Source organism: Felis catus, chromosome E1 (assembly GCF_018350175.1).
Source record: "Felis catus isolate Fca126 chromosome E1, F.catus_Fca126_mat1.0, whole genome shotgun sequence".
Lineage (NCBI taxonomy): Eukaryota > Metazoa > Chordata > Mammalia > Carnivora > Felidae > Felis > Felis catus.
This window is the reverse complement of record NC_058381.1, coordinates 40790286-40800090: the sequence shown is the minus strand read 5'-3', so window position 1 is coordinate 40800090 and position 9805 is coordinate 40790286. Positions and strand designations below refer to the sequence as shown.

Genomic DNA, 9805 nt, shown 5'->3' with positions numbered 1-9805 from the left:
TCTGGACCAGGCTTGTGAAGGACTCGGTCCTCTCGCCCTCCGCCCCGGTGACCTCTGAAACCTTGTGTTTAGAAGGCCAAGACCACACCAGGTCCAAGCCATCTGGTCCCTGGTCTGTCAGGGCCCTCTGCTGGTTGTGGAGCCTCCTGGACCTCTACTGCTCCCTGCTGGAGCTACTGCTCCAGGCAGTGAGCTAAGCTGAGTGGGCCACACTGAGCGGGCCCCCAGCTTCTCCCAGGACCACAGAGGCCCGATTCTTGGTGGACTACCAGCTTAAAGTGCCTTTCCTGCCTCCCCGAGCCCTCTTTACCTCCGTTATGCCTCGACCTCTGACCCCGACCCCAAGAAAAGACCGCGGAACGCCAAGACTGCTGCTGCACAGCAGGGTTGTTTATCGGGTCAGGCTAGGTTGACCCTTATTAGAGCCACGGCCCCAGAGTCTCAGGGATGGCCCTATTTGGGCCTCGGGGAGGCAGCGCCCGGCACTGGCCTCGGGACGCACAGCTGGCCCGAGGGAGTCAGGCTGCAGGTCATGGCGGCTGGATCCAGGTCCCGTGGTAGTTGCATCTGCCTGTGCGCTACGCGGTAGCCGGCCCCGTCCGGGCTGCAGCCCTCCAGTTGCCGCTTGCCCGTCACCATCAGACATTGGCCGTCCACTTGCACCAGCAGCTCGTCGGGAGTGAAGCCGTAGGTATCCACCTTCATCTGGAAGCCATCCTCCACGGGGAAGTTGTTCTGCGAAGCTGCCGAATCGTCCCTGAGCAGCCGTACCGGTAGCGTGGCCACCTGGTTCTGTTCAGCGAGGGCTGCGCTGGGACAGGGGGATGCCACCCGGCTCCTGCTGGGGAGACCGCTACCGACCCGCTGCATCCGAGTGAGCAACTGCTATCCAAGGGCAGTGGCGCGAGGCACGCGGGCAGCGGCGCGCACGTCCGGGGAGGCACTCGCGCAGCCCGGCTCCCTCAGTGACCCCGGGCCGGCCCGCTTCAGCAGTTTGGGGTCAGCCACGCGAATCCTGCTTCCACAGGCCAGGTGGTCAGCCACCATGGGGCACCGCTGCTGCTTTCATCCTGACTCCTGCCCCACTCTCAGGCCCTTCCCCGCTTCGGTCACAGGGCCCCACGGCTCTGGGCTGTGACCCGCCTACGTACGCTGAACGACGCCGGACGTGCGATCCGGACCCTGGAGCGCTCGCAAGCACCGGGCGGAAGACGAGATTGAGCCGCTGCGCTCTTGCCCTTCCAAGAATCTGTCCCGAGGACAAGGATTGTCCCCTGGGACAGAGCCAACGGGATGTGACCATGGGGTCTTACATTCTCCGAAACCCCTTTTTCTGACCGCGCACAAATCCTGTGATGACAGATGGGGCTTGGGAGATGAACGCGACTTCCCGGTTTCCTGCATTCATCAGACCCTGGGCCTTCTGTGGCAGGCTCAGGGCTGGGTTCCGGGACAAAATTGAAGAGGTGGGCCCTGCCCTCGAGGTGCCCACGGGGTTACAGGGAGAGCCATTCACAAACACTGGGATGTGCCCTCCTTTACTTCTACCTCATCCCCGTCTCAGTATCCCTCGTGATCATGGCCATACCCCTGGCGCTCAGTGATTTTATAATAATCCTTTAATGCTGAAGTATCACGTATATACAGAAAAGTCCACCAAAGAGTAGAGTGGAAGTATCCCAAAGACAACACCACCCTTGCAACTTCACAGGTTCAGAAAGGTAACTGCTGCGTTTTAATCTCCATCATAGGGGCAAGTCTGTGTCCGCAGTGCAGGCCAGGGCCGGGGTTGGGGCAGGAGGGGATGTGCCAGGAAGCCATCACAACTCCAGGCCCCAGAGCTGCACTTGCACCCTTGTGGGCAGAATCTACAATTCCCCTCAACTGAAGCCTGTTTTCTCAGATGCTTCTCCAAGTCCCCAAGAAAACAGCAATCTCCACTGTCCCAGAAGCCTCCAAGAGAGAATGAAGTGAGGAGGAGCCAATCTAGGGTAATGGCTCAGGCTTCACTCGCTTGTCTGGGACCAAGAGACAAGACAGAAAAGTCTGGAAGCCGGAGGCAAAGGGAGCGGCAGTGAAAGACTACAATTCCCGTCATGCCCCGGCGCAGCGACGCCTGCGCACTGTGCGCCGGTTGCCCATGCGGCCCTAGGGCTGGGAGCGCCGCGCCGCTCCGCTGCGGGGGAGGCCATGGCGGAACCGACCCAGGCCTCAACCCCGGCGCCGGCCACGCAGTCCCGTCCCCTTCAGTCTCCAGCCCCTGCCCCAACTCCGACTCCTGCCCCCAGCCCGGCTTCAGCCCCGACTCCGGCTCCCACTCCGGCACCAGCCCCCGCCCCAGCTGCAGCCCCAGCCGGGAGCACAGGGACTGGGGCTCCCGGGGTAGGAAGTGGGGGGACCGGGAGCGGAGGGGATCCGGCTCGACCTGGCCTGAGCCAGCAGCAGCGCGCCAGCCAGAGGAAGGCGCAAGTCCGGGGGCTGCCGCGCGCCAAGAAGCTTGAGAAGCTAGGGGTCTTCTCGGCTTGCAAGGTGGGGGCGGGGCCTGGGGTGAGAGGGGGCGGGGCCTGGGGCATCCCAGGGCCCGGGTGGGAATAGGGGCAAATCTCTGGCTGGGGATCTGCTCCCCCTTCCCGGTTACAGGGTTACTGACTGATTCTTCTGCCTCCAGGCCAATGAAACCTGCAAGTGTAATGGCTGGAAAAACCCCAAGCCCCCCACTGCACCCCGCATGGACCTACAGCAGCCAGCTGCCAACCTGAGCGAGCTATGCCGCAGCTGTGAGCACCCCTTGGGTAAGGCAGGTAGTGCCCTTGGAGCTGGGGCGGGGTCAGGCTGGGTCCTGCTTGGACAGGATGATTTAAGTGCCACAGAGCTTCATTTGTGGAACCAAAAATACCTCCTAAGGAAGGATTGAGTTGGGAACATGTATCCCCCAAGGGAAGCGAAAGGAAATTTGCCAGCCCTGAAGAGACAGTGGCCACCCAAGGACTGATGTAGGAGCAGTCAGTCTCATTGCTGGTCACGCTGGTTGGAGGGACCGAGGGTGTAAATTGTCTGGTGGTGAAGAGGGACAGGAAGCTCTGGTGATCTGTCCGTTCTTCCCAACCCTACCACCTATCCTTGCAGCTGACCACGTGTCCCACCTGGAGAATGTGTCAGAGGAGGAGATTAACCGGCTACTGGGTATGGTGGTGGACGTGGAGAACCTATTCATGTCTGTTCATAAGGAGGAGGACACAGACACTAAGCAGGTGTATTTCTACCTCTTCAAGGTGAGCTTTGTCCAAGTGAGTGTGGATGAGCACGGTAGACAAGGCTAGGGAGTCGGCAGCTCTGAGCTCTGCTGACCTCTGCCCCTCCTTCTTCCTCTTCCTCCAGCTTCTGCGGAAATGCATCCTGCAGATGACCCGGCCAGTGGTGGAGGGCTCCCTGGGCAGTCCCCCGTTTGAGAAGCCTAATATTGAACAGGTGGGATGAGGAAGGTGGTAAGAGAATTGGGGGCATCTTGGAGGACTGAGGAGGCTGTGTTCCCCATCCTGTCAAGTTGAGAATAAGGGAGAAGTTCAGAGAAGAGAGGATGTTTTGTGCTTCAGGTGGACATGGGGGTGGGAGTGGGCCAGAGTTTTTCTTCACCGGGAGCCCCAGAATGAGAGGAGAGCTTTACCCTGCCCTCGGGAAGCACCAGTGTTTGGATTAGAAGCCCCTGCTTGCTGCTCACGTCTCCTTCCTGGTTCTGTCCCCTGCCCGCCCCTTCTCAGGGTGTGCTGAACTTTGTGCAATACAAGTTTAGTCACCTCGCCCCTCGGGAGCGGCAGACGATGTTTGAGCTCTCAAAGATGTTCCTGCTCTGCCTTAACTACTGGAAGCTTGAGACGCCTGCCCAATTTCGGCAGCGGTCTCAGGCCGAGGACGTGGCTACCTACAAGGTCAATTATACCAGGTAGGCCCAGCCAAGGGCAGCGTGAGGAGAGGCTTGTAGGCCCAGCCTAGGTTCAACGTCTCCATTCTCACTTCCCACCTCCCCACTGGCTCCAGATGGCTCTGCTACTGCCACGTGCCCCAGAGCTGTGATAGCCTCCCCCGCTACGAGACCACTCACATCTTTGGGCGAAGCCTTCTCCGCTCTATCTTCACTGTGACCCGGCGGCAGCTGCTAGAGAAATTCCGGGTGGAAAAGGACAAGCTGGTGCCTGAGAAGAGGACCCTCATCCTCACCCACTTCCCAAAGTAAGGCTCATTCTGGCCTATCCGGATTTTGCCCCAGTTCACATCCGCCTGTTGTCCCCTTTTTTCCAGGAAGGCTTCCTGGAATGGTCCCTCCTTTCCCTCCATGAGCCTTCTGAGATCTGGGTGTCTACCTGGCAGACTTGTCCGGGGCCCAGATGCAACTTGCTGGCATTTGCCTTTGCGTGTACTAGACTGGGGATGGCAGGTACATTGCCCGAGTGCTAACGTTACCCCTGCCCGCGCCCCTGGTAGATGTGACTAATCACTTCCCACGGGGCCTGGACACAGCCTCAGAACCCTTCCCACCACAGCCTGCCGAGAAACCAGAGGTTACACTCGAGGTGAAACCGATTTCCACTCCTGTTGTGGACCTTTCTGTAAAGTTTTCCTCTGTTTTGCAACACTTTCCTCTCATTTGAAACCAGGATCGTAGCTGCTCAGCTTGAGAAGCCGTTACTGACTAATCCAGGCCCTTCAGTGCCCCCTCTGCCACCAGGTGGGAATATGAGGTGACAGGAGGGAGTAGATTCTGAGCCCCCATTTTGATACTGAGGTGCAGGGTGGCTCGGTGCCCTGCCTGGCCACCTAGCACAGGATGGCGCCGGCTCACACACCCGGTCGCCCTGTGCTACACCCCGTGGCAGACTGGGCCTCTGATCTCTGTCCTGGATTGTCCAGTCCTGCTACTTTTGACTAGGGGCTCAAGAGAGGCAGGGGAGTGTCTCTCCCCGCCGCCCCCTGCCCCCAGGCCAAAGGTTGTTTCTCTTCTTCAGCTCCCAGCCCCCTGAGAACACGGTTTCTTTGACCTGCCTCCGGTTCTTCTGGCGTCTGGTCCAGGCTGCTGTGTGGGTCGGAGGACAGGGTTGGGAGACAGACTGTACCCTCCCCACAGATTCCTGTCCATGCTGGAGGAGGAGATCTATGGGGCGAACTCTCCGATCTGGGAGTCGGGCTTCACCATGCCGCCCTCAGAGGGGACCCAGCTGGTGCCCAGGCCAGGTACACGCCCTGGTAGGCTCTGTAGGCTTTCGGCTTGGCCTTCCTGGCTGAGCTTGGCCTCCTGCCGGGGAGGAGGCACTGTGGATGGCAGCCGCGGGGACATGCGGGAGGGTGCGTCTGGGGCTTAGAGGGCCCGGATCCCTTTGTGGGACCCATCGCCACCTTTGACCACCCCCCGCTCCCCCTGATTTCGCTCACCCTCAGCTACGGTCAGCGCGGCAGTTGTTCCCAGCGCCCCCATCTTCAGCCCCACCATGGGTGGGGGCAGCAACAGCTCCTTGAGTCTGGATTCCGGAGGGGCTGAGCCCATGCCAGGTGGGTACTTGACCCCTGACCCTCATTCACCCCTCCCCTAACCTCTTGCTGTCCATGGGAGACCCTGCCAACCTTCCCGGCAGGTGAGAAGAGGAAGCTCCCAGAGAACCTGACCCTGGAGGATGCCAAGCGGCTCCGCGTGATGGGCGACATCCCCATGGAGTTGGTCAACGAGGTCATGCTCACCATCACCGACCCTGCCGCCATGCTGGGGCCTGAGGTGGGCAGCCCGGCTCGCTGACCAGTGTGGGGAGGGGACCTCACCGGCCTGAGGCCCTGGCTCACCAGCCCTCCTCTGGTGCCCAGACGAGCCTGCTGTCTGCCAACGCAGCCCGGGACGAGACGGCCCGCCTAGAGGAGCGCCGCGGCATCATTGAGTTCCATGTCATCGGCAACTCACTGACGCCCAAGGCCAACCGGCGGGTATTGCTGTGGCTCGTGGGGCTGCAGAATGTCTTCTCCCACCAGCTGCCGCGCATGCCCAAGGAGTACATCGCCCGCCTCGTCTTTGACCCGTGCGTCCCCAGAAGAGCCCCAACCACACCTGGGCACCTGTCCTTGGCCCCCCTATGTCCCCCCACCCCCACCTCTTCCTCCAACCTGTGGGAATACTTGTTCCTCCGCTCTCGGCACTGAGTGCGGCCCCGCCCTCCAAAGCTGTGGGGATCCCGGGAGCATTTGGGGAACAACAGGTAGGGGCAGTGACCTGTCCCCTCTCCCCTTAGGAAGCACAAGACTCTGGCCTTGATCAAGGATGGGCGGGTCATTGGTGGGATCTGCTTCCGCATGTTTCCCACCCAGGGCTTCACAGAGATTGTCTTCTGTGCTGTCACCTCAAATGAGCAAGTCAAGGTGAGTGCGTGTTCCTGGCCCCAGCCCCTTCCGGCCACCTGCTTCTCAGTTTGGACTGGGTCAGAGCAATAATCCCAACCCTTCTTCTAGTGGCCAGGCAGTTCTTCCGGGCCCCACAAGGTGGCATTTGTCCTTTGATAACTGCGTATTAAGACACTTGTTGACAGATGGAGGCCCCAAACCAGTAATGCTTTTAAATGGACCTGAATTTCCTTCACAAGAACATTCACATACACTGGGGAGTTAATAATTTTTACACTAGCCCTGGGCTGGGTGATCGTCCTGGGTTCTGTCCTGGAATTGTCACAACAGACCCACTGGTAGGGTTCCCGGTTCTCCTGTTCTATATAACCCAGATCTGCAGGGTGCCTCCCTGGCCTTGACGTGTGTGGAAGACACTCTCTTGAGGGTTCAAATGTTGCACTGAGTGGGGCTCTTGTGATTCCTCTTCCCCTTTCCCCTCAACTCTGACGCCTGGGAACTGGGAACCAGTGACACGTGGACGGCAACTTCCTGGTTGGGATTTCCATCCTGGCCTTAACCGTGGCTGGCTGTCTGACCTTGGACACGTTTCCTAACATAGTTGAGTTTCAGTTTTTTGTTTTTGTTTTTGTTTTTATAAAAATGGAGGTAATAATATTTACCTCATGGACTGACTTGAGAGTTGGTCTGTAAAGTACCAAGCACCACACCTGGCCCAGAATAAGTGCTCAGAAAGTCTCCTTCACCTTCTCCCCACAAACTCCCCTTCCTCTGCCAGTTGCCTTTTCTCCTGTATGTCCAGGATCCCCTAGCTGTCTCTACATCCTATCCAGTCTGCTCCTTCCTCTCTGGGGCCCCCCTGGTAAGCCCTGCTCGCCTCCCCCACAGGGCTATGGGACTCACCTGATGAACCACTTGAAGGAGTATCACATCAAACACAACATTCTCTACTTCCTCACCTATGCCGACGAGTACGCCATTGGCTACTTCAAAAAGCAGGTGACCCTCCCCTCCCTGCACACTTGCCTGCTGCCTGGGGCTAGGGGTCATTCTGTCCGGCCCCCTGTTGTGGACGGAATGGGAGTCGCTTCATGTCCCCTGCTTCATCCAGCACCTGCAAGGAGATCTTTCTCGCCCATCTTCCTGCCCCTCCTCCCCCCGCACCGCGCTGCTGCCCCAGTGAAGGGTGAGGGCCTGGAGGGCAGAAGGGCAGGCTGGAGGAATGTTTCCCATCCAGGGAAACATTGCCAGGGAGTCGGGAGGGGCAGCTGACCTGGAACCTTTCTGGGGACAGAGTGATTGAACCCACACAACACAGAGCATTGTACCAGCCACCACAGGAGGGGATCCAGGAACCCGGGAGAACAGACAAGGCCTGCACCGCCCCTCAGAGGCTCCTGGGGGAAGAGCTATTCAAGTTGGAAAAGCCTTGTCGACGGATTGGGTTATAACTGTCCACTCCCTAGGGCTTCTCCAAGGACATCAAGGTTCCCAAGAGCCGCTACCTGGGCTACATTAAGGACTATGAGGGTGCAACATTGATGGAGTGTGAGCTGAACCCCCGGATCCCCTACACGGAGCTGTCCCACATCATCAAAAAGCAGAAGGAGGTGTGTGTGCACATGTGCGTGCACTCATCGTTGGGGCTTACCGTGTGCACGTGGGGGAGAGCACGCATGTGTGGGTGTGTACCACAGGTATGTGCGTGTGTGAGCCAGGCCTGGGGTGGGCCGGGATCTTGGCTCTTGCTTTCCCTCCCAAGGAAGTTAGGAGGCGAGGCGCCTGGACTCAGCGGCAGGGCCTCTGACTGTGGCCCTTGGGAGGGTTTCCGCTGGGACTGGAGTCGGCCCCTCAAGACGCTGCCTTCCCTCAGATCATCAAGAAGCTGATTGAGCGCAAACAAGCCCAGATCCGAAAGGTCTACCCCGGGCTCAGCTGCTTCAAGGAGGGTGTGAGGCAGATCCCCGTGGAGAGTGTCCCCGGCATTCGTGAGCAGGGGTCTTGCTGGGGGAGGGGGCACCCTGCTCGGTGTGTGTTCTCGAATTCTTAGGGATGCTCTCCCCACCCACTCCCCACTTTGCAGGAGAGACAGGCTGGAAGCCGTTGGGGAAGGAGAAGGGGTGAGTGCTGTGTGGAGGGAGAGGGTGTTGGGGGAGGCAGAAGGGCCCAGGGCCTCAGACGTGGTGTCTCTCGCCCCAGGAAGGAGCTGAAGGATCCAGACCAGCTCTACACAACCCTCAAAAACTTGCTGGCCCAGATCAAGGTGGGGAGACCAGGTTCCCTTCTGGGGGTGCCTGCATCAGCGACTCTGGCTTTATGACCCATTCTGGGGTGGGTGGCGGTCACGAGGTGGGCTTGGGGCACAGTGGGCCTGGCTCCAGCTCAGCTTTCCTCTCTAGTCACACCCCAGTGCCTGGCCCTTCATGGAGCCTGTGAAGAAGTCAGAGGCCCCTGACTACTATGAGGTCATCCGCTTCCCTATTGGTGAGGACACTCCATTCCGACCCTTTCCTTCCTCTTTGGCCCCCAAATCTACTCCTGCTCCTGCCTTCACTGGACCCCACAGCCCCGCTCGCCTCAGCCTCTTAAAAGCATGCCTTTACTTCCTGCTGCCCCAGACCTGAAGACCATGACGGAGCGAATGCGCAGCCGCTACTATGTCACCCGGAAGCTCTTTGTGGCTGACCTGCAGCGGGTCATTGCCAACTGCCGCGAGTACAACCCCCCGGACAGCGAGTACTGCCGCTGTGCCAGCGCCCTGGAGAAGTTCTTCTACTTCAAGCTCAAGGAGGGGGGCCTCATTGACAAGTAGCCTCTGGCTTTGGACCGCAGCCTTGACCTGGAATGTCTCCACCTTGGGTTCTGATCCCATCCTGAGGGGTGCCCCTGGCGCCCAGGTTCCTCTCAGCTTAAAGCACTCCAGCCCCGGGCCCTGCAGCCCTTTCTGGATCCTCAGGCACCCCCAAGCCTGCAGCTCTGTCCCACTCTCCGTTGTATCTGACCTTGGGCAGGGATCTCCTGGATCTGGGGTTCAGCCCCTCTACAGTGGCTGGTGGCTAGAGGATAAACCCTGCCCGGCCCCGGTGGCCCCCAGCCCTGTCCCCGCAGAGCCACGAAGTCCTGGAGGCCTCGGCCTCGCCTGGCCCACGGTTTGCTTGAGGGCTGAGACTGCCACTTTTAGCTCGTGGGAGGGGAGGGGGCTTCAGGGTTTGGAAGTTCAACTGGGACTGGAGTGGCCATGCCTCGCCCTGCACAGTTCTGTCTGTCCCCCAGGGGTGGGGGACCTGGGGACCATTCATTTCCTGGCATTAATCCCTCAGAGGGAACAATAAAGCTTTTTTTTTTTTTTTTTTTTCTTTTTCCCCTCTGTGTGATTGTTTCTTTGGTAGAGTCCATAGCCTGAACAGGCTGACCCTGTTCCCGGTACCTC

The 9805-nt window shown here is 59.3% G+C and overlaps 2 protein-coding genes across 3 annotated transcripts; one reads left to right on the top strand and one right to left on the bottom strand.

Moving 5' to 3' along the window:
• Positions 1–372: 372 nt before the first annotated feature.
• HSPB9 (heat shock protein family B (small) member 9) lies at positions 373–870 on the bottom strand. Its single transcript, XM_045044148.1, is given in 3 exon segments — positions 373–473; positions 475–494; positions 496–870. Coding segments are annotated over 3 exon segments (477 nt in total). The 3' UTR covers positions 373–391.
• Positions 871–2190: 1320 nt separating this feature from the next.
• On the top strand, positions 2191–9738 carry KAT2A (lysine acetyltransferase 2A). Of its 2 annotated transcripts, none has more exons than XM_045044147.1 (18): positions 2191–2529; positions 2669–2792; positions 3127–3272; positions 3379–3468; positions 3759–3940; positions 4036–4227; positions 5120–5226; positions 5431–5541; positions 5625–5761; positions 5848–6056; positions 6267–6393; positions 7264–7374; positions 7842–7985; positions 8249–8363; positions 8459–8495; positions 8575–8638; positions 8775–8859; positions 8994–9738. In XM_045044147.1, the coding sequence occupies exons 1-18, from the start codon at positions 2191–2193 to the stop codon at positions 9185–9187; spliced, it is 2514 nt and encodes an 837-aa protein (XP_044900082.1). In that variant the 3' UTR covers positions 9188–9738. The 2 variants fall into 2 exon arrangements, with proteins under 2 accessions (XP_044900082.1, XP_044900081.1); XM_045044146.1 differs by having other exon boundaries at positions 5120–5238.
• Positions 9739–9805: the final 67 nt, after the last annotated feature.